The sequence below is a fragment of the Cynocephalus volans genome, chromosome 1, assembly GCF_027409185.1.
Source record: "Cynocephalus volans isolate mCynVol1 chromosome 1, mCynVol1.pri, whole genome shotgun sequence".
In the NCBI taxonomy this organism is placed as follows: domain Eukaryota; kingdom Metazoa; phylum Chordata; class Mammalia; order Dermoptera; family Cynocephalidae; genus Cynocephalus; species Cynocephalus volans.
The window spans coordinates 33,841,968-33,865,809 of NC_084460.1; the positions used below are offsets into that span (position 1 = coordinate 33,841,968).

Consider the following 23,842-nt stretch of genomic DNA (forward strand, 5'->3'; position numbering starts at 1 on the left):
TTCTTTTTGAATAAACAGAGTCGAGTATAAAGAAGAGAGTATTTGGTTGGCCTCAGACCTGGCTTTCCTCCCAGCTTTGCCATTTGTCAGTGTGTGGTTTTGAGGGAGCCATGTGGCCTCTCTGAGCCTCAGTTTCCTCATCTGTAAAACCAGGCCTTCCTAGCCGAGCTCTCAGAAGACTGGCTGAGATGAGGCGAAACCTCTGGGGGTGAACGTGGAGTCTTTCTGTGTGGAGGGTGCACAGGGATTACCAGTGTGGCCATGCCAACCTACCTTCTGACCTGGGTGGCGACAACGGGCTTCTAAGTGTGACCATGACCCCGACAGTGTCGCAAGCAGGTTCCAGTCCCTGTGCCTCCCCTTCCCGCTCCCAGGAGCCCGCCTTCCCTCAGGAGCCGCCCCCAGTCCTGGCCCTTGGCTATTTAAGGGCTCTAGCCCAGCCCGTGGTTGCGACAGTCCTGGCTCACCTACCAGGAACCCAGGATGGGAGGCTTGCCTGGAGTCTTGCCAGCCATACTGCTGGGGTGGCTGCTCACGTCCGTCCCAGCGGATCTGGGTGCCAACCCCGGCATGGTGGCCAGGATCACTGACAAGGGCCTGGAGTATGGTAAGTGGATGTGGCTTCCAGCTGCGCTTGGCACATGCAGGCACCAGGCTGGGCACAGCAGGGGGCAGACTGGGCACTCTCCCTTGGGGTGGTGCAGCCTCCAGGGCAGGCAGTTCTCGCTCAATTCTGGTCTTGTCACCTACCAGCTGTGTGACTTGGGCACGTTACTTGTAATTGCTGGTTTTCCACTGGCAGACAGAGACAAAATTTGGGTGCAAGTAGCTGATTTGGGAGGTGATTCCAGGAAACACTGTAGGGAGTGGGGACATGAAATGGGAAAGCGAAGGTGACCAGCTGCCCTCCAGATGACCAGAACAATTCTGCTGGGAAAATTCTTGGTAAGGTTTGAAAACAGATGCCTTAAAACTAGAAGTCAGAATCATGGTTACCTCTGAAGGCAGGTAGAGACCCGGAAGGGGCACGAGGCAGCTTGCAGGGGTGCTGGAATGTGCTATTTCTCGAGCTGGGTGGTGACCACGTGGGTGGATGAGAACTTACATGTTACTTAGCAATACCTTTAAAATTAGTGCCTTTAGGTACTCCATGGATGCTATTCCTCAGTTGCAAAACTGTCACCCCAATGAGGAAAATAGTCTTGCCGTTGCTATTTGACAGATGAACAAAGAGGAAGCTGGGGACTTTGCCAAGTTCACCCAGCTAGAAAGATGCCAAAGCCAGGATTCTAGCCCTAAAATCCCTCCAGTTTCTTCCATGCGGGCCAGAGGCCATACACCCAAGCACGCAGCACTCCTTTCTTCATGGAGTTGTTGGCAAAGGCACTCATTCTGTTTTCTCATCTGTAAAATGGGCATGAACATAGCACCACCATGTGAAATGCAGAGATGCCCCTGAGTGTTTCTCCTGCCACCTGTCCCACAGAGGGGGTCAACAACCTGTAACTGTAATTAATTCTCACAAGGAAGGCAGCCTCTCCCCCTGGGGCAGGTGGGAGCCACTGAAGGGTTTAGTGCAGGGGAGGGAGGGAGGCAGACCAAGGCGACTCACACCTTTTTCCTGTCCAGCGGCCAGGGAGGGGCTGTTGGCTCTGCAGAGCGAGCTGCACAGGATCATGCTGCCTGACTTCACCGGGGACGTCAAGATCCCCCACTTTGGCCATGGGCGCTATGAGTTCCACAGGTGGGGCTCTCTCTTCTGCTGGGGCCTGGAGGTGGCTGGAGGGGGAAGCTGGAGAGGGAGGGAGAGAGAGCCCAGGATTCGGTTGGGGACCTCTCTGGGGTAGACAGTGGGATAGTTGCTGAAGGAGTTCAGAAGGGAATCCTGGGAGGGAATTGAACCGTTCCATTCATTTGTGCAGCAAATGTTAATGAAGACCTACTGGCTGTGTGGACCTGGGCCTCAGTTTCCTTATTTGTAACATGGGGTTGATACTGCTTCCTCCTTCAGAGTGATAATCCACGATCCAAACTGGCCACTAGATATAGTCTGGAAGGGAAGATAAACCTTGAACTTGAAATGTATTATCTCAACTGTTAGAGCTACTCGTACAAGGGGGAGTCAGGGAAGGCTTCCCAGAGGAGGTGACATTTGAGCCAAGTCTCCAAAGATTACTAGACGTGAAATGAAATGCTTTAAAAAGTGGCATGAAATGCTTTTTGAGGTGGGTAATGCAGGGAGGGCAGTCAGGCCCGCAGCTCATTATCCCCCTCCCCACTCACTACTATTGCTTCCTTCCTTCCTTCTTTTATTCAGTCCATCAGCAAACATTTATTGAACACCTACTATGTGCCAGGAAAAGAAAATAGAACTTGACCATTCTTTTCCCACTGATGGCCCCTTTGCCAACCTTTTTTGTGTCTTCTCTCAAGGTTGCCTCAGTCTTTCCTGAATCTAATTCCCTTACCTGGATGTGTTGGGGGTGGGGGGCAGGTTAGAAGAAGGAGCCGCAGGGCCGGCCAGTGGCTCACTCGGGAAAGTGCGGTGCTGATAACACCAAGGCCACGGGTTCGGATCCTATATAGGGATGGCCGGTTCGCTCACTGGCTGAGCGTGGTGCTGACAACACCAAGCCAAGAGTTAAAATCCCCTTAGCGGTCATCTTCAAAAAAAAAAAAGAAGAAGGAGCTGCAAATCCGAAGGGGGATGCCATGGGCCCTGCTCAGGATGCCACTGGGATCATGAGCTTCACAGGGTCTAGTCCTGACCGTGCAACTGTGGGTAGTGGCGTCTCTTCCTCGAGGTTCTGTTTCCCCCTCTGTGAAAAGTGAACTGAACCGTGCTGACCCCTCTGCGAGGCCTAAGTGACAATACAGAGTGGAAAGTGCTTAGCATGGTCACGTGGTCGGGGCCTGGCACAGAGCAGGTGCTGGGTAGGTGGGGGAGCCAGTCCTGAAGCAGGTCCTGCTGGCCTAGTGTCCACCATGGTGGGGAGGTCGGGTGCAAAGGTGGGAGCAAGGTCCCTGGTGAGGCTGGGCCAGGCCCGGGGCTGATGCCTCCCTGCACATGTGTCTCCCTCCAGCCTGAACATTCACAGCTGTGAGCTGCTCAGCTCTGCACTGGGGCCCCTCCCCGGCCAGGGCCTGAGCTTCACCATCTCCGACTCCTCCATCCGGGTCCAGGGCAGGTGGAAGGTGCGCAAGTCTTTCGTGTAAGTTGGCTCTGCTCCCAGGCCCTTGGGCCTTTGGCCTTCATCCATCCTTTTTGGTTCCAAGGTGGGCAATTGGTAGGCAACTGTAGCTCAGTCCTGCTGGGGAACTCTGGGAGCCAGCATTGAACACCCGTGCATCCTTCTAGCTCGTCTGTGCTTGCCAGCTACTTCTTCCTTTTGCCATTGGTCTGGGCTGCTTCCAGGGGCACTAACTCTCTAGCACTCTGAACAGTTCTCTGACCTCAGAGATACTTGGATGGAAGGTGTATTTGTTTGCTAGGCTGCCACAGGAAGCAAAAACTGGGTAGCCTAAACAGAAATGGATCTTCTCACAGTTCTGGAGGCCAGAGGTCCAAGATCGAGGTGTTGGCAGGCCGGGTTTCTTCTGAGGCCTCTGTCCTTGGCTTGCAGATGGCTGTCTCTAAGGTCTGCAGTGTGTGTGGTAATGTCCCAGGCCTTCACACTCACTGCCTCTCCCTCACTGACTCACCCAGAGAGACTTCCAGTCCCGTAAACTCCATTCACGGTCATACAGGTATACATTTTTAATCTTTTGTACTGTATTTTTACTGTACCTGTTCGATGTTTAGATACACAAATACCATTGTGTTGCAACAGTATGCAATACAGTGACATGCTGTACAGGTTTGTAGCCTAGGGTCAATGGGCTATACCATATATAGCCTAGGTGTGTAGTAGGCCACACCATCCAGGTTTGTGTGAAGCACTCCGTGATGGTCACACAGTGATGAAATCACCTAACGATGCATTTCTCAGAACATATCCCCACCATTAAGTGACACATGACTTGTACTTGAAAAGTATTGCATACAAATTGAAATCTGCCGTAAGTGTGAAACAACAGATTTGAATATTTAGTACAAAAAAGGAACATAAATCTCATTAATAATGTTTATATTATTGAAGTGACAATGTATATTATGGAAATTAATTTTACCGCTTTCTTTTGGCCTTTTTAATGTGGATACTAGAAAATTTTAAACTACGTATGTGGCATCCTATGGCTATTGAACGGTGCTGCCTTAGAAAAACGCTCAGTGTAAATGTCACCTATACATACACCTTTGTTCTATTTCCATGAAAGGAATCAGGCCACACTTTTCTGCCCTGGCTTTTGTCACCAGGTATCTTAAAGATCTCTTTATATGAGCCCATGAGGCTCTACCTCATTCCTTTTTTTTTTTTTTAATGTAATTTTATTTTACTGAGATGAGATTCACATATAAAATCTACTATTTGAAAGTGTACAATTCAGTGGCACTTAGTACGTTGACAATGTTGTGCAATCACCACCTCTATCTAGTTCCAAAACATTTTTATCACCCCAAAAGAAGACTCCATACCCGTGAAACAGTCATTCCTCAGTTCCCTGCCCCCAGCGCTAGGCGACCACCAATCTGCCTTCTATCTCTATGGATTTACCTATTCTGGATATTTCATATTAAATGGGACAATACAATAGGTGACATTTTGTGTTTGGCTTCTTGCACTTAGCATAATATTTTGAAGCTCATCCATTATAGCATGCATTAGTGCTTCGTTCCCTTTGATGAATAAGTACCGTCCCACTGTATGGACAGACCACATTTTGCCTCATTGTTTTCAAAGGCTGCATAGCATGCGTGCCCACAACTTATTCAACCTGTCGCTGCTCATGGACATTTAGATTGTTTCTTCGTTTTTTATGATTACCCATGATGCTTCAGTGAGCTGTCCCACACATATATCTTGGCAGGAAGAGCCACTGGATAAAGGCTTAGAAGTCAAATTACTGGGACAAAGAATATGTATGCTAGAATTAGGATAGAGGTCACTGTTCTGTGTTTCAGAAAGCTTGGGCCAATGTGCTCTCCCTAACACAGCGTCTGGGACTTCTGTATCTTCACCAGCACTGGGTATTAACACTTTAAGTTTTATGGATCTAATAGGTGAACACTGGCATCCTTGTTATTTTCATTTTTAATAACTTTTCATATGCTTATTTGTCATTGAACTTCCTGTTCATATCTTTGATATGTTTTATTCTTTTGGGTTGTTTCATTCTTTTCTTATTGATTTGTATTGGCTTGTTCTTTGTATATTAAGGAAGTTAGCTCACATATTAGCTCATATATTAAGGAAATTAGCTCTTTGGCTGTCTCATAAAGCAATTTTTTTTTTTTTTTTTTTTACTTTGCGTATGGCATTTTGTTCACTAAGGTTTTAATTTTCTATGCTGGCAAGTTTATCAACAATTTCCTTTACAGCTTATGAGACTTGGAGCTTGCCTAAAAATGCCTTTGACTATCCCTGACTAAATGCTGGACCCAGGCTTTTTTCTAGATCTTTCATGGCCTTATTTATCAATCTTAGATATTTGCTCAGCTCCTTTTATTTGGGGGTAAGAATTGAGCTTTCTGTGTTCCCCCTAAAAGGTGGCAGATCCTGGTCTAGGAATCAACCATTGTTTCTCTTATCTCCTCCAGGAGACTACAAGGCTCCTTTGACTTGCATGTCAAGGACATCACCATTTCAGTCAACCTCCAGTTGGGCAGTGAGCCCTCCGGGAGACCCACAGTCACTGCCACAAGCTGCAGCACCCACATCCATGACGTGGAGGTGGACATATCAGGAGATCTGGGGTAGGTCAACATTGGGAAACTGCCAGCTTCTCCCCTGGTGGCAGCCATAGGCCTGGACTCTGGTCACTGTAAGGATCCAGGTGGAATGCATGGACACTTCACGGGCACTTAAAGATAATTCTTTGGGAGACCTGCTGAGATGAACAGATACAGAGTCAAGCCAGGAGTCTTGGTGTGTCATTTCTACAAAAAACACAGATTTCAGGGACCCTTGTCAGGTGAATGAAATTTGGCTACTAGAGGAAAACAAAGGTTTTGGCCGAAGGAGAGTTTGTGAAAAATACAAAATTCCTTGGGCAAGTCATTTTATCTCCTTGAGTCTCCGTTTCCTTGATTAGGAAACATATGGATTCTTGAGCCCCTCCCCGAAATCTACAGCCCTTGATGGGGGTACAGCCGGTGGCTGGGAAGCCAGATGCACTGAATCAGAGTGGGTGTGCCGGGACTTTGCATTTCATCCCTCCCCAGGGATTCTGGGGCACAGCAGGGCACCAAGATGGGGTGGGGAGGGCTCCCTTTGGGGACTGTCCTGGCCTGAGGCCATGCCCTGGCTTTGCTGGTGCCCCAGTGTCCTCACATTCATGGCAGACAGCCCACTGTGCACTGTGCTGCTCTCCCCAGGTGGCTGCTGAATCTCTTCCACAACCACATCGAGTCCAAGTTCCGAAGAACATTGGAGAGCAAGGTAAGAAGGTCCCAGCTGCCGGCCATCTGCCGAACCCAGGGATGGGTTGAAGTCCTCACAGGCCTCTGGCCCTGGACAGGGCTGTAGGGGGTGGTCTGGACATACTTGGGCCCAAGGTCCAGAGAGGACAAATCACTCACCCAGGCATGGAGCTGACATGTGACAAAGCTGGGGGCAAAAGTCCGCCCAATTAGGTGCTTGGCCAAGGGTAAAACATGAGGGGCCAAACAGACTGCAGTCCCTGCCTCCGCCTGGCCTTGCTCGCTGCCCCACTGGGTCCTGCGCTCCACAGAGGTCAGAAAGGAGATCTTTCCTCATTCAGGTGCCTGCAGAGAACAAGCAGGAACTTCAGCGAGCCACGGGCCAGGTAGAATCAGGCAGGTTCACAAGCACCTGCCCTGGATGGGGAGGCAGCAACCCTGTGTCAGATTTCCTTGTTTATGAAATTATGTGTCATCTCCAGGTTTTGTAATCTCTGGCTAAAACAGAGTTTTCATGTTAACTTTCAGTTTCTCCAAACACTCATTTCATCCCCAAATCCCACTTCTAAGGTGTTGTACACCTTGTACTCTGTCTATAGCAATGATTCTGGTAAATTGAGAAAGTGATGAAAGAGGAAAGGGAAAATACACAAGATGCACGTGCGCGCGCGCGCGCGCGCGCACACACACGTTCTCTAGTCCAGCCTCTGGTTTGGCTTTGAGAGCCCCCTCGTGGTTGAAGCAGGGACAGCAGGGAGACCCCACACTGAGGATGTGGCAAGCTATGTTCTATTATTTCTCTTTCTTTTCTGGTTCTCTGGGGTCCTGCGGTCTAAGTGAACTTGAGAAATATGCCAGCCTACTACTCAGGCACCCCATTGCCATATTTCTGTGCTGATTTGTAACCCCTGTTGATGATGGTGATAATAATGACTAGTAATAATGTTATATAACATTAGTAACATATTATCATTAATTATAATTACCATAGTAATATAGTATTGTGATAATCATTGCTTTGGTAAATTAATATAATTAATGCTATGCAGAACATGTTATTGCATAGCTATTCTTATTTATAACAATAATGGCTGCTATTTCTTGAACCTGTGGTTTGGCCAGGACTAATGCGCTAAGCACATTATACACACAGTCCCACCGAATCTTACCCTCAACTTTCGTAGGAGGTGCCATTTCCACGTTTGACAGAGGAGACCCTGGGAAGTAGAATGACTTGCCCAGTGTCACCTTGCTGGTGAGAGGCTAGGTCAGGGTCGCATCTTCCTGGAAGGTGGAGCGGCTGACACCAAAAGCTTTACAGGCGCTGGGTGTCGTGGGAAAGACAAAGATCTCACCTGATCCTTACAAATCTTCAGGAAAACTAAGAGCCCAGTGCAGGACCTCCTAGTTCCCCACTCAGGGTGCGCTGTGTATCTGAACCAGCAGGGCAAAGAGTAATCGTAAGCACTAACTGACTGCTTGCTCTCTGGGTGACATATACTCACTGTCTCATTACCCCACTCCCTGGAAGCACTTGGCCTTGTCATTGTTTGCCATGGGTGAGAACCCAAAAGCAGAGAGATTCTGCAGAGGTCACACAGCCAGTGGGGACTGAGCAAGATTCGAACCCAGGCTTGTTTGACTCTCCTGCTGCACCCTTAACTAAGATCCCAACCTGCTTCCCAGGGGGACCCTAATGTGCTTCTAGGATCACAAGCTTCTCCCCGCCAATCCTTCAGGTCCCTGAAGGAGTGGGGCATCCAAGCTCAGGGTTTTTGGGATGGTGTGATGGGCTGTTGTCTGAAGGAAAAGCAAGAAGGGAGCAGTCTTAGGTGAGTCTGACAGTTTCCTGGTTCCCCTGCAATCGACCACGAATGCTCTCCACCACCCCTTTTCATTGCTTTCTGGCAGCTCCTCTTCACTAAACTCCTCTCCCAGAAACTGGGGCAATTGCAGAGAGGTTAAGACAACCCTTGCCTGCCCAGCCCTTTCCCGCAAGCTGGTGCCTAGTTTATGCCTGCTCACCCTTTACCTTGCCCTTAAGATGCCACCTCTTCAGAGAAGCAATCTGTGACCCCTACACTAGGCCAGGGCCACCCATCTCACTCTCATTCATTGTATATGTGGATCCATTGCACAATAGGTGGTAGCTGGTTAATTTAAAGAGCTATTTAAAGTGAGGAAGCTCATACACACATAAACAAAGAAAATTGTTACATGTGAACCCAAATGTTTTAAGATAACAGTAAACAGAAATTCATTTGTCATTTGATGCAGGGCCCGAACTGTTCTTTGCAAGTGGTGTCTTGATCAACATTGCACTTGGTCTTTCCTGCATAAAGCATTGATCTGCTACAAATTCCAGCTCTGGTTTCTTTAACCGCTGGAAGAATTTAAAGACACTTGCAAAACCATCCTAGTGTAGAATCCTAGATTTTTATGATTTTTTTTACCCCTCCTGTGCTTTTTGGTTGTCTTCCCCCAAATTTCACAGCATTTATTTATTTATTTATTTTTGGTGGCTGGCCAGTATGGGGATCCGAACCCGTGACCTTGGTGTTATAAGGCTGTACCCCAACCAACTGAGCTAACTGGCCAGCCCCAATGGCATTTTTTTTTTTTAGCACCTCACCTTTCCAGAGCATTTATTTTAGGTTTTATAGAAACAACTCTTTTTCTCAGTCTTAGTTCATTGTTTTCCATAATAAATAATTCAAGAGATTATACAACCACATATAGAGCGGACAGGTTTGGAAACGTGCATTTCCTCTGCTGAGGAGCATGCAACTCAGCTGGAGGCAACAAATGGTGCACAGGTAGCCTGTAAACGTGAGATTCAGCCTTCCCCAGGCACCAGTGGGAACGAGGAGCACTGATCAACACAGCCAACCTGTTAAGTGATGACCAGTCAGAAGTATCTACGTTAACTATACATTTATCTGCATGACTATTTCTAGTTACTGTCTAGCTCTGCTATTAAACTCTAAATTCTGGGAGGCCAGGGCCTCCCAAAGGAAAAGATCTTTAACTGTGGTGTTTCGGGCAGTGTCTCCAGCCAGTGCCCCTTGTCAGACTGTTCTGGTGACTACCTAGCTCAGATGTCCAGCCCGGGGATAGACTTTGAAAAGTCCAATTGGACCCTATTGGGATCCACATGGGGGCTACATTTTTTTCTGTTTCTACATCATTTCTGTTTTCTCGGTACCTAGCACAGGATGAGCATGTATAAATATTTGTAGAGTCAGTGCTCACGGAACGAACGTGTAAAATAACATGACTGAAGTGATTTGCACAGTGCCAGCCAAAACTGGGGAACTCGGCCTTTCTCTTCCTATTTTTTTCAGATTTGTGAAATGATCCAGGAATCGGTGACCTCCGACCTACAACCTTATCTTCAAACTCTGCCAGGTAGGGTGCTCCTCCCACCCCTGGGACACTTTGTTTCCATTAATTTTTTAAAGAGCATATATGTATCTTACAAACATTAAATGCGACAGAAGTGTAGAAAGCAAAAATTAAAAGTCCCTTTTTCTCTTCAATTTTTCTTCCAAGAGGTAACCTCTGTTTTGGCTCTATCTTTTCAGATATTTTCTTTGCATGTGCAAATATAAATATATAAGCATATGAATATACATTCATATATGTATTCTTTTGTTCACGAATATATGTGTGTATGCATAATTATGAATATATATTAGTATACATAGTATCGACCCTGCTCTGTTCCCCACTGCTTTTTTAACTTGTATGTCTTCAAGATCCTTCTGTATCAGCACACATAAATTGGCCTCATTTTAAAAAACTTTTTATTGAAGTGTGTCATAGAGAAAAGTGCTCAAATCATAAGTGTAGAGCTTAAAGAATTTTCACACACTGAGCGCATGGCGTGTAACCAGCTCCCAGATCAAGAAACAGAACAGGTCGGCCTCTCAGAGCCCACTCCACCCCCTAATTTCCCCTCCCCCATGTCCCCTTCAGTCACTTTCCAGCACTTAAGGGCAACCACAATCCCAACTTCTACCAGTAAACATTAGTTTTGCACTTTGTACATGAATGGAATCATACAGTATTTTAAGTTATTTTTCAAGAGCCAGAATCTTTCAATTTCGATTTTAAAATATGAGATTGAGCCATATCGTTGTACATGGCGCAATTCATTCATTCTCCTTGCTGTGTAGTATTGCACCGTGTAGATGTCCCTCCATTTATTTATCCATTCTACTGTTGAAGGCCATTTGGGTAGTTTCAGTTCTAGGCCATTATTAGTAGTGCTGCTATGAATGTTCTAATATACATGGCTGCATGTCTTTGGGTGTAGACCTAGGAGTGAAATTGCAGGCTCATATGATGTGCATAGGTTCAGCATTACCAGATCCTGCCAAACAGTTTTCTGAAGTGGTTGTAACAGACCTCATTCTTTTAATAGCTTTGTAGTATTTCATCATAGGACATGTCTTCCTTTATTTAATAAGACCCCAGCTGATGGACATTTAGGTGCTTTCCAGTCCTTTGCTATTGCAAACAGGGTTGCAGGGCCTTCCATGAGCCTCTGTCCACATGTGTCAGTGTATCTGCAGAATAACCATCTACAGGTGGAGTCCCTGGATCCAGGTTGCACACATAAAATTTAGATGGACAGTCCCTGACAAATTGTCAGAGGTGTCCTCTGATGCTTTGGCCCCCAGAACCCATGTGGTTACTTCCTGACACCCCCTTCACCTGAGGCCTGGCCCAATGTGTGGGACATAGAATGTTCGTTCACCCAGGGCTTTGTTGGGGAATTCCTGGGCCCTCTGAATGTGCCTGACATTCCTGATTATTTGGCTCAGCATGAAGTTCCAGCTGTGGCTAGACCTCTGAAGCTCCAGGTCTGCCAGTCCTGGGCTCCTCCTCCTAGTGTGTGTGTGTGTGTGTGTGTGCGTGTGTGCGTGTGTGCGTGTGTGCGCGTGTGCGCGTGTGCGCGTGTGCGCCTGTGCGTGTGCGTGTGCGTGTGCGTGTGGGTGCGCGCGCGCGCGCGCGCGTGCGCACATGCGTGCGTATGTGTCTGTCCCTGGAATCTGCTGAGGCCCTAGGTTGAGCATAACACCCCCAACACTGTTAATTGACTGGTGGGACAAGAGAACCCATGGAATCTCTCTCTTGAGCAATTCTTCATCCCAGGACTGGGCTGGGTAGAGGGTCTTTAGGCGAGGGGCAGGGGGCTCTGAAGGAAGTCACAGGGAGTATGGGTCAGCCAGAGCCCTCACCCTTCTCTGTCAGCTGAAGTTCTTCATCTGTCCCTAATTCTGCCCCTGTCCTTGTTCACAGTCACAACAGAGATTGACAGTTTCGCTGGCATTGATTACAGATTAACGGAAGCCCCTCGGGCAACAGCTCAGAAGCTGGACGTGATGCTTAAAGTGAGTGTCCTGGACCAGGGGCCTGGGTGGGCCCAGCCCCAGTGAAGCATTCTCTCAGGGTCAGCCCATTCCTGGGGCCACCTGTCCCCCTAATTTTAGATCTGTCCTTATCTCCCCAGTGGTTCCCACTGTGTTGAGCACAGGGCGTTGAGCGGTAGATTCTCCAGCCGGTGTCTTCTAACCCTTAGGTCTTAAGACTTCCCCTCCTGCCTCTTTCCTTCATCTTTTCCTTGACCACCATGCAGGTGAGGTCAATCAGAGCTGGCCCTAGGTGATGTAGAGGGGCCCTAGGTGGCATTGAGGGGCTGGCCAGTACATCACGTGGGTTATTATATCAAAGTTCCTGGGGAGCTTTTCATTAAGAGACACAACACTTTGACCCAAAGGAAAATGTCTTTAATGGTGGAGTTTCAGGCAGTGTCTCCAGCCAGCACCCCTTATCAGTCTGTGTAAGTGACTACCTGTCTTGAATGCCCAGCTCTGGGATAGACTTTGAAAAGTCCAATTGGATACTATTTCTCTCTCCAGGGTGAAATCTTTAATCTTAATCACCGCTCCCCAGTCACCTTCTTTGCTCCAGTCATGAGCCTTCCTGAGGAACACAACCAAATGGTCTACTTTGCCATCTCAGACTATGTCTTCAACACAGCCAGCCTGGTTTATCACGAGGCAGGGTACCTGAACTTCTCCATCACAGATGACATGGTGAGGATGGTGGCAGAACAGTTCTCTCAAATGACAACATCCTTCCTTCCTTTTTCCCTTCCCACCCCATTTACATAAAATAGTAAGTTATAATTAAGAAAAAAATATAAGCTAGCACAATTTCCCCTTTTACTTTGGCTGCCAGGAAGCTCAAAAACAAAGTTTTTTTCTCTCTTACAACAAATGTGGAAGACTTTGAGGCTTGCTTGTCTGGTTTTACTTTTCTCCAAGTCTCTTATTCTAATTCATATTTTCTCTCATTCTGATGATTTGTAGAAGTTTATTTTAAAATATTTTAGTGAATGAGGCAGGATAATAGATACACTGATAAATGCATAAAGTTACATAGAAAAGGAAATAAAGATCAAGCAAAAAGAAAAGAACAATTATGAAGACACTGGGCCCATAAAATGATTTTTTTAAAATCACAAACCTGTTTGGGAGCTTCCTTGTGGCCAAAGTGAAAAGGGTATATGATTTAGTGATTCATGGTGAAAAGGAGAGACAAAGTCTTCTTAACATTTACCTCTAAAACAATAGTCTCTAAAATTTTTTAAAAAATTAAAAAGCCAAGGGTTTGGATCCCCGTACTGGTCAGCCACAAAAAAATTAAAAAATTTTAAAACAGTCTCAAATGTGGCTTGTATAAGGGAGACTGAATTTTGTGATGAATCCCATCTTCAATATTTCTCCAGTTTCTTTAATATTTCTGCATTGCAAAAGGTGTTTTTTTATAGCATTTTGTAAAAGTTGAACAATGTCAAGATGGTGGAGTAAACATGGGGCAGGACAACTTGGATGGTCTAGTTCACCTGGTATAAATCGGGGACCATCTGGTGGATGAATGGAGTGGTGTTTTGTCCTTGGGTTGATTTCCCACACATGCACAGGCCTTTTACTTCTCTTACCGTGTTTGATCCACCCATCCCACCTGTGACACAGGCCTCCCTTTCAGTGGACAGGGTAAGAGCTATGTTTTATGGAGCACTCATTGTGTGCTACACCTTGGGCTAGATGCCCATTTAGCCCATACAGTGATCTGAAGGTGGGGACCATTATTATCCCCATTATATAGATGAGGAAGTTGAGGCTCAGGGAGATGAAAGAACTGGCCTGAGATCACACGGTGACAAAGCCAAGAGTTAAACCTAGGTCTGCGAGACTGCAAACCTCACCCTTGTGGACCCCTTGAGTAGGCTCTATGTGTTACCTATACCCCAAGGAGAGTAGCTCAGACCCCAGGGACTTGTGTGCTCTGCTAAGGGTGGATGCAGGACAGGCATCTCATCACTGCCAAGATCACTGGCAGTCAGGAAGCTACAGTCCTGAACATCCGCCTGCCTCCCCAAATCTCTTTAGACCTTCAGCTCTGGTGGGAGCACCCTAAAACTTCTTCATGTCTCTTGGCTGCAGATTCCACCTGACTCTACCATCCGGCTGACCACCAAGTCCTTCCGAGGCTTCGCCCCCCGGGTAAGGTTTTCCTCAGCCCTCCATGGCTACAGACTGAGCACGTTAGACTCCAGAGGTTTCTCTTTAGAACCTCAGCACTCCTGTCGGTTTCACCAGGAGTCAGAAGGCCAGCAGTGAGGCCCCCAGAGAGGCCTGGGGTGCTGCAGGCTTCAGGGTTCCCTTCAATGCCCAAATATCAAAAGCCTGAGCCCCATGTCTCGTGGGACCACAGGCTGTTCAGTCTTCTGTTGGTGCTAAGAATCCCAAGGAATGTTGGCCTGTTCCATAAAATGTGCCCTAACTAATAACATCTAAAAATTACAGAGGACTTACTAGGGCCAAGCATGTTCTTGGTGCTTTAAAAGAATATTTTTTGAATGGATAATAAATTCTCATGGTTCAACATCCAAAAGACATAACAGGTTACAGAGTGGAAAGTCTCCAGCCACTCCTGTCCCCTAACCACCCAGTTCCCATCTTGAGTCTTCCAATGTTATCAGATTGTGTGCATCCTTCTGGTGATGTTCTATGTATATAGAGCAAATGTTATGTATCTTTCTCCCATTTTTCTACACAAGCGGAGGCATATTATACAACCTTTTGTACCTTTTCTTCTCCTTACTATATCTGAGAGATCATTCCACATAGATTGATAAAGAGCTTCCTCAGTCTTTTTTCTCATGGGTATCCAATCTGCCATTGTAGGGATTTACGATAGCTTGTTTAACCAGTCCCCTGTGGAAGGACACATAGGTTGTTTCCAGTCTCTTGCTGCATCAGTGTTGTGGTAGATAACCTGGTAGCTCTGTCACTGCTAGACTAAACTCTTCAAATGCATCATCTTATTTAATTGCACAGAAATCCACCATGTCTCTCCCCAACACTCAGTGTCCCCTGAGACGCAGCTCAGACAGGCAGTAGTGTTTCATATGCCTTGCAGAAGGCTTACTGATAGCTGAGGGGAGTTATAACGGTGGGGAAAACTGTAAACTCTGAGTCCTGCAGTGCTTGGGTGATATCCTTCCATAAGGCACTCCCTGCAGGCTCTTTCTCTCCCTTGAGCCTCACTCACAGCCCCACCTGCCATCATGTCATCTGAGCCAGCTTTGGAGAGCTGCACCCTGGCTCCAACATCCCTGTTGCCCCCAAAAGAGAAGGGAACTCTCCCTCCAGCCTCCTGCTTGCATCATAATCACCCCAGCAGAGAAGCAACTCTGCACACCTTCTTAGTAAAGTAGTTTACCTCCTCAACCTTCCAAACTTCTCCCTTCCAGAATAGGATGTAGATTCTACATTTACATAACCAAAAGGCTCGTGGGAATGTTGTTCTTGGACCAACTTCCCCCCAAAAGTAACACTCTTGCCCCAAATTAAATTCTGCACCTTCCTCTAGTGAAACAGAAAATTGCAAGCATTTTTGAAATGGTGGGATCTAGTTGTGCCATATTTCAAACAACCCTGCGTCTGGTCTCAGCATGCACAGTTACCCGAAGGTGACAAGAGCTTGGAGAAACAATAGCTTTCACCTGCTGCCTGGGGACGGATGGAAAGTGGAAAAATTGGCCTAACCTTTCCGGAGGACAGTTTGGCAATACTTGCCAAACCTTTAAAAACATCTCTGCCCTTTGACTCAGGAATTCCACCACTAGAAGTGTTTTCCTGAAAACATTAGCCAAGGGTGGTCATTATAATGACACAACCTTGGAGACAACAATGCCCATTAGGGCTGGGTCCATTGCAGTACCCATGCACAACGGAACACAACACAGCCATGAAGCTGGGGATGTAGACTCTGAATGTCTGGCATGGAAAGATGTCTAGTTATGCTGTAAAGAGAAAAAAGCACAGAGCATTTGTGGGAAGTAAAATCAACTAAAAAGCATTCTCAGCTTTATCTGACTCCCTCAAGACTCTCCCAGCAGGCCTGCATATTTTCTTCTCTTGACATAATCTTCTAATTTTGCTCCCAGTTAGCCAGGCTGTACCCCAACATGAACTTGGAGCTCCAGGGAGCAATGGTCTCTGCTCCACTCCTGAACTTCAGCCCTGGGAACCTGTCCTTGGCCCCCCAGATGGAAATTGAGGGCTTTGTGCTCCAGCCCAGCTCCGGCAGGGAGCTTGTGTTCCAGCTCAGTGTGGTAAGGTTCAGAGCCTTCACAAATGCTGCTCCCTTTCCCTGCATGCTTTTCTCCCCACTCCTTACTGGGTTATTCCTTCAGTTGTCAATTTAAAATTATGTCCCTTGATTGCCCTTACCCCAGTCTACTATAGGCCTCTCGCTGTTTGTCTTCACAGCATTTATTACAAAGGTACTTACATAGCTGTTTGCACATTTATTTGTTTACTGTATGTATCTCCCACTGAGTGAATCGGGGCTACTGTGGAGAGCAAGGTATATGGGTCTTTGTCCTATTTGCTCTGCTCTGTTTCTGTACCTGACCCCTGAAGACTATATTTCCCAGGCTTCCTTGCATCCTGACTTCCAGCTAGGTCAGCCAATGGGAGGCACTGTCAAGAGAATGAAGGGTGGAAGGAAGAATAAAGCCAGAGTGGTTTTTCCTCTTTGCCTTGGGCAGAGGCTGTGGCACCGACTACATCTCTTCCACGGTGGCTGCTGTAACCCCAACTCCACCTTCTTTCTCTAGGCCTGGGTGGAAGCAGCCTCCTGCCTCTGCTAATCTCTGAGTGGCCTCACCAACTCTTTTTGGGCTTCTCAGCAATTCCATCACTTAGTTGGATAACCAGTTCCCTGAATTAAACTCCCTGTGCATTAAATGCTGAGAGTGATTTTTTTTTTTCTCGTTGGACCCTGTCTAATAGAGAAGGGATTCTGCATCTTTTGGGGGCCCCACTCACTGGATGGAGAACTTTGCTCTCTTGTTTCAGATTTGAAACTCGACAAGTCAATCTCTAGAAGGGTAATTCTTTCCAGATGCTTTATCTGCAAATTTGATATTGTTATTGTTATCAAAAATTTTATTAATGTTTTAAATTAAAATATAATTTATTATTATTGTTGTTATTACTAGGGCTAATCTTGGCCCTGAGATAACTAAAAAATATCCTTTTTAGAGCTTTTTAGGGATAGGTACTCTATGCATTTTCTTGATAGTCTGTTCAAAGTTTAACTGCTATCACAGTCAGCAATTTCAAGTAAAAATGGTCAAGTCCAAGTTCAAATATTTATCGAGCACTTGCAATCAGCCTTCTGGGAGTCTGTGGTCTAGTGGGCACATTTCCTGCCTTGATTTATGGAGCTGTTTGTTGGAAAGAGACAGCTGATATTCGTAGTCATCCTTCCTGTACCTGACAACCTCTATCATGTAGACCTGTTTCCTTCTACCGGCGTTTCCAGGCAACTAATATGTCTGCCACACTGAGCTTCAATGCCAGCAAGATCACCGGGTTCCTGATGCCAGGAAAGTAAGTCAGCCTCTTGAGCACCTCCTGGGGTGCTCAGCTGGGCCCCATTTGGAGGCCGTAGCTGCTTCTCTGTAGCTGGGGATGGGGTGTGATGATATCCTGCCAGCAATGTTGGGGGCCCACGATTTGGGAAGGAAACTCAAATTTCACACCAATTGGCCCAATTCTTTTGCCCCACTGATCCTGCTCCCACAAATTTCAAATTTCTAAAGAATTTACTAATATTGCTTTGTCTTAATCTATGAATCTTAAACATCAGCTATATTAATTTCCTGAAATGATAAAGACTGAGCTCTTTCACACTACCCCACATCTCCTCCGTCAGTCTTCCCAGTATTAATATGTCATTGTTTTTAATTACTCAGTCATCTTGTACACCAGCCCTCTCCCACCCTGCCCTTAGTCCTGTGCCTTCTCAAGGCAGTGTCTCCTTTCTGGGGACCCCCACATTGCTTAGGCTTCCTATGGACAGAATGCCAACACCTCTGAATCTTCTCTAATTCATTACAGGGTGCAAGTGGAACTGAAAGAATCCAAAGTTGGAGTATTCAATGTAAGTTACTGTTATTTTTATTTATGACATATTAGGATATTAATTGATTTGGGGCGTTTCCTAAGCAATTATATGGCATCTACAATAGGACATAGAAAAGGAGAAGAGCTGATATCTGTCCTAGAGAAGTGCAGAAGCTCTCGAGAACATGAGGCCAAGAAACAGTTATGCTCCATTTTAAGATGATATAGAATTAAGTAATCTATTGGACACACTTCTATTAACTGCAAGGAACAGAAAGCCCTCTTAAATTGTCTTAAGCAAAGAGGAGAAATGTGTAGGGTCATATGACTAAAAAACAAAAAGCAACAACAAGAAAAACTAATAGGGTTTCAGGCATAGCTGGATCTGGGTGCTTGAATTAGAATCTCTCTCCGTCTCTCCATTCTTCTTCCTTCTTTGTTGGTTTCATTCTCAGGCACGCTCTTCCCACTGGTGGCAAACCCTGGAGTTGCCTATAGTTTCATTTCATAAAAAAACTACAAAAAAAAAAAAAAATCGCTGTGCTAGCTCTCATTGGACTAATCTTAGTCATGTGCTCATTCTTATGCCAGTCACTGTGGCCAGAAGTTGGAGAAGATCAATTGGCCCAAATGGTCTCATCTCCACCCCTGGAGCCAGGATTTGTGGTCAGCCACACCCAAACCATATGGACTAAGATTGGAGAGGAGGGTTCCCCGGGGGGAAATAGGGGCTCTGTTATCAGAACAAGAGGAATTGAAAGCTGGGCAGGCAACACTGACGGGTGATTTGCACCCGGAGGACAAAGCGGTGAAGTAGATGGTCCCACTCACAAGGAGGAAAGAGAACGGGAAGATCAGTGTGGGCTGAAGCGATGAAGAGCTTTCTGGAAAGAGGAAAAGTGAAGTGATGGCAGCTGCTCCTCCCAGGAGGAGACGGATAGACTGTAAGATGCAGTCGCCATCTTCCCTTTTGCTATGCTGTGGTGCTGGTCTCCTCTGCTGCCGTCACCCCTGCCGTCCTTTCCAGACTTTCCCTAAGTACTTAACGGAGTGGAAATAAACACGTAAACTGTGGGGAGAGACACTGCCTACAGGGACCCCAGGAGACAATGAAGAGTGAAGTGAATAATGACACACTAATATTCTATCTGTGCATGGCATGTAAAGATGTTCTGTAAAGTAGAACACTCCTACAGAAAGATTCACAAAAAGTTCTCCTATCAGGTTTTCAGAACATGAAATATGAAAAGCGAGAACTGTAGACTCAGATAAATTTAGATTCAAATCCTGACCCTGCCGCCCAGTTTCCAGGAAGTCACTTCCGTTCTGTGGGCCTCAGTTTCCTTATCTGTGAAATGGGGACATTAATATGAACTTCATGGGCTGGTTGTGAAGACTGGTTCAGATACATATGTAAAGTTCTGAGCTCTGTGCCTGGCATATGGTAGGTGTTAAAAGCTGTTTCATAATTTTTGTAGGGAAACCAATTTTGTTTTTACTTAATTTTTTAAAATTACAGAAGTGGTTTAGGAAAACATTCTTACTGTAAAAATATTAAACACTAAAGAAAAGGCTAAGGGCTAAGTAAAATCTTGATGTTCTTTCTAGGGGAAAGACAGTCGGGTGTGTAGCCTTCCAAAATTTTTCTCTTTCTTTGTATACATATAAATGTGCATCTCAAAATAGTTTTATTTTATAAGATAGTAGCATGATGTAGGTAGCTATCTGCAATTTTCTTTTTTCAAGCTTTTTTTCATACTAACACATTCAGAGCCACCCCATCCCCAAGGTGATCGTGTGGCCATTTATTGGTGGTTGGATGGCCCGTGTGCTCACCTGTACCTCTTTTATTCTCCACCAGGTGGAGCTGTTGGAGGTGTTGCTCAACTATTACATTCTCCACATCCTCTACCCCAAGGTCAATGGTAAGAATCACTGTGGATTTTTCCAAGTCAAGAGTGGACACTGCTCTTTGTGGGAAAGAGAGTTGGGCTTGGAGCTGGGAAGCAGAGCTTGCCTGGGGGCTGTGTGACCTTAGGAAAGTCATTTCTCTCTGAGCTCCCATGGCCTGTGAGATGGGATTGTTGAAACTGGTTTCATCTCCCTCCAAGGCTCTAGTGAGTGTTGGGGGTTGGAACAGCTCTTTGGATCTTAGGAAACCTCTTCGTAAGGGAGAAGGAAGGACTCATGGAACTGTCTGCCACCTCCTAAAGTGCCAGGTGAAAAGCTGAGAACGAGTTAATAAAGAGGGCACAGTCAGTCCACCTCTGAATTCACATTGCCCGTCCATTGCCCAACTCCTCAGTCAAAAAGTAAAGCATAAACACTTAAACCCTGTTCTATGAGGTGCTGCTTCATTTGGCTGCAGTAGAAAGTGGGACAGGGGTGGAGGGTGGAGAATAGGTGCCCCCTAGCTCCTTATCATGACTGTAGCTGCCCCATGCCTGCCATTTCCTCTGTACAGCCCTGGGGCTGAATGCTTAGGTTCCCCCAGGGCCAGCATTCCTGGCTTCAAATCCCAGTTCTGCCACTTTCCAGTTGCATGACTTAGGACTAGTTACTTGGCCACTCTGTGCCTCTGTTTCCTTATCTGTAAAATGGGAATAATAATCATACCTACCTCATAGTCTTTATACTGGGAATATACTTTGTATAGAGTTTGCAGAGAGCAAAATTCTTTAGTAAAAATTTGTAATTGCTCTTTATTAACAAATCTCTCATCATGTTGTGCCTCAACTTCCAGATAAGTTGGCCAAAGGCTTCCTCCTCCCTCTGCTGAAGCGTATTCAGCTCTACGACCTTGTTCTCCAGATCCGTAAGGTCAGTGGGTCCAGGGAGGCTCTGAGGATTTGGGGGAGCGGGGATGGTAGCTTGCCAGGCTTGGAGGCCATAAGTCAGTGGGTGGGTCAGTGGGTTCTTAAATGTTTTTCTAAATTCTTAAGTGGAAGAGCTTTATTATAAACATATTTGGTGTGCCCCCTATTTTAAACAAGTACTCTAACCGGGTACACATTTTTGAACCTTATTGATAAACCCATTGCCCCACCACAACCACAGTTTGAATTTTGATGTACTTCTTTCCAGTCCTTTTTTTCTCCCTAAGCTTTAAAAACTTTGTTTGTTTTGGATGATTGCATTGCTAGTGTGCATGCCTGTTTTCTTTCTTTCCTTTCTTTTTTAACTTAGCATCACTCCTTCAGTGTGTTCGCTTGTTGCAAACTAGTTTCTTCCTCCCAACGTTAAGTAGCTGCCAGCGTTAAGTACAGTCCCATCCAGTAGGTGAACCATAATTTATTTAACTATTTTAACACTAAGAAGTATGTCTGATTTTTCACTAATCTAACTACTGCTTTGACCAAGCATTTTGTGGTCCATCTCTGCCCCCAGGTTTCAGGTTATCTTTCGAACATAGCGTGTCTAAGGTGAGATGACTGGGTTGGCAGTCTTGTGAGCATTAAAGGAGATGCTGTGTTGTGCCCAGTACATAGTCAACATCCTGTAAATAATAGTCATTAAGGGGAATGAAGGGCGGAGGCTGGTTAGGAACACTGAAACACTGACCAGCTGTTACATTTGAAAAACAAATGTCCCAAGTCCTTTTGGGCCCAAGATACTCAATACTCAACTTCTGATCAGTGTTTACAAGTGAAGTCAGACAGATCGTTGTTTAAAGCAAAGACTGAAGAATTTGTAGGTGTTTAATTCATAATATTTTAAAAATTATTTTTTCCAAAATGTCTTTGAGAATGACAACTTAATTAAAAGATACCTATACATTTTAAATGGAAGATATAAACCATTAGGGCTTAGAGGTAGGTATCTCGATGACCATCAGTTTAGGGCATTCTGGTATATAAATACAAACTAAGTTCTAAAATAAAAATTTAGTATATTGGATAGATTTACCAAAGAAAAATTGACATTTAAAGAAATGTGAAAAAATAAATAAACCATGTTTAAAAAGTAATTTGGACAATTCTGGAAATTAGTTTTAATACATCGTTTTGGTTTTTTGTGGCAAAAATTTTTATTTTAAATGTTAAAAAATAGTCCAATCTGGTGAATATCTCAACCTAAACTGGTCTAAAAATGCCTGCCCCTCTTCTAAAAAAAAATAAAAAATAAAGCGAAGATTGGGGGACAATTCACACAGTTGACCTCAGTTTTCTTCTCCATAAAATGGGGTATAGCCCAAAATTCAGTGGGCTTTTATGAAGATTAGAAGCCAAGTATGAAAGCTTCCAGCTCAATGTTTGGCACATGGGAAATGATTAAATTTATTATATGATAGTACTTCGTAGAAAAATAGAATTAAAAGATAATACAAATCTTTCTATGAACTTTTTGAAGTACCCTCGTATATTGTCATATTCATCAGAATTTTGAGGTCAACTCTGTCCATTTGTCTGACCATCAAAGGAAGGGGATGCATCACTGTGGGAAAGACTTCAACATTGCCTTGGGTTCAGAATTCCTACCCCTCTGCATGACAGAAACTTAAGAGCAGGAGAATAAACCTCAGCAGCTCACAACTTTGCATTATTTGCCAAAGAGAAAAAATTTAGGTGGCACAAAGGACATTTATGAAGGCTGCCAGGAAACAGCCATTTAGGAAATGACAGATAGATCACTACCTTAAAGAAGGTAGCTGGCAAAAGCTTTGCTTTATGGAGAACTTGGGGACCAAAGTACACTCACGATTTATGTACCGATCTGCTTTTTGGCAGAGCTTCTGTTTCCCAAGATGTGGGCTCCCTTTAAGTCACAGATGCATCTTTTTGGAGTAGAGGATGCTCTTCACCATCCTGTCCTGTCTTGTTTTTCCTAGGACTTCCTGTTCTTGGGCGCCAACATCCAGTACATGAGAGTTTGAGGGCAAGAAGAAAGATGGGGCTCAGAGGCCACCGCTGGATCTGCCAGTTGCACTTCCAGATGTGCAGCAGGACAAAGACATTTCTATTTTCAGCTCTGGGGGTGAGCTCTGCTTGGCCTCTGCTCCCACATTCCTCCTCTTCACCAGGTACACCATGTCCTTTCTGACTCTGGACTTGACTTTCTCCTCCAGGATGGACCATCTTCCCCCACTGGCCTGTGATATCTTTAAGAGCAGGCACTGAATTTTTTATTCGCCATCTGATCCTTGTGCCTATCAGAGTGCTGGCACTTACTACGTCTTCAATAACTATTTATTGAATGATTCTGTCTTAGTCCATTTTCTGTCTCTTATAATAGAATACCTGAGCCTAAATAGTTTATAAAGAAAAGAAAGTTATTTCTTATCGTTTTGGAGGCTGGGAAGTCCAAGGTCAAGGAGGTGCGTCTGGTGAGGGTCTTCTGGTGAGAACTCTCTGTAGAGTCTCGAAGCAGCTCAAGGCATTACATGGTGAGAGGGAAAGAGCATGTTCACATGCTCACTTTCTCTCCTTATAAAGCCACCATGATAACCCATTAATTCACTAATCCACGAATGGATTAATCCTTTCATGACAGCATAGCCCTCATGATCCAATCACCTTTTAAAGGCCCCACCCTTCAAATACCACAGTTGGATTTCCAGCCCCTCTTAATACTGTTACAATGGGGATTAAATTTCAACATGGGATTTGGAGGGACTGTCAAACCATAGCAGATCTGATGAAGGAATCACCCAATATTCTGGATGAGCCTCCTGACATCCTACCCTCTTCTGGCCTCACGGGCCTTTGGGTAGTCAGCCCCATCCGTTGTCTTCAGGGCTAGACCTTGACCACAGTCCCCTTTCTCACTGGCCACTTCTGTAGGAGCCTTAATGAGAGAACAAGGGATTCCACAACCGCTCAGCCCTGGC

The 23,842-nt window shown here is 45.5% G+C and overlaps 1 protein-coding gene across 1 annotated transcript; it reads left to right on the top strand.

Moving 5' to 3' along the window:
- The first annotated feature begins 483 nt into the window (after window positions 1-483).
- Window positions 484-22,888, top strand: LBP (lipopolysaccharide binding protein). The gene is made up of 15 exons (XM_063091939.1): window positions 484-607; window positions 1,630-1,744; window positions 3,084-3,212; window positions 5,699-5,854; window positions 6,476-6,539; window positions 9,865-9,928; window positions 11,828-11,919; window positions 12,448-12,624; window positions 14,038-14,097; window positions 16,047-16,214; window positions 17,432-17,499; window positions 18,010-18,052; window positions 19,877-19,940; window positions 20,759-20,835; window positions 22,844-22,888. The coding sequence occupies exons 1-15, from the start codon at window positions 484-486 to the stop codon at window positions 22,886-22,888; spliced, it is 1,446 nt and encodes a 481-aa protein (XP_062948009.1).
- Window positions 22,889-23,842: the final 954 nt, after the last annotated feature.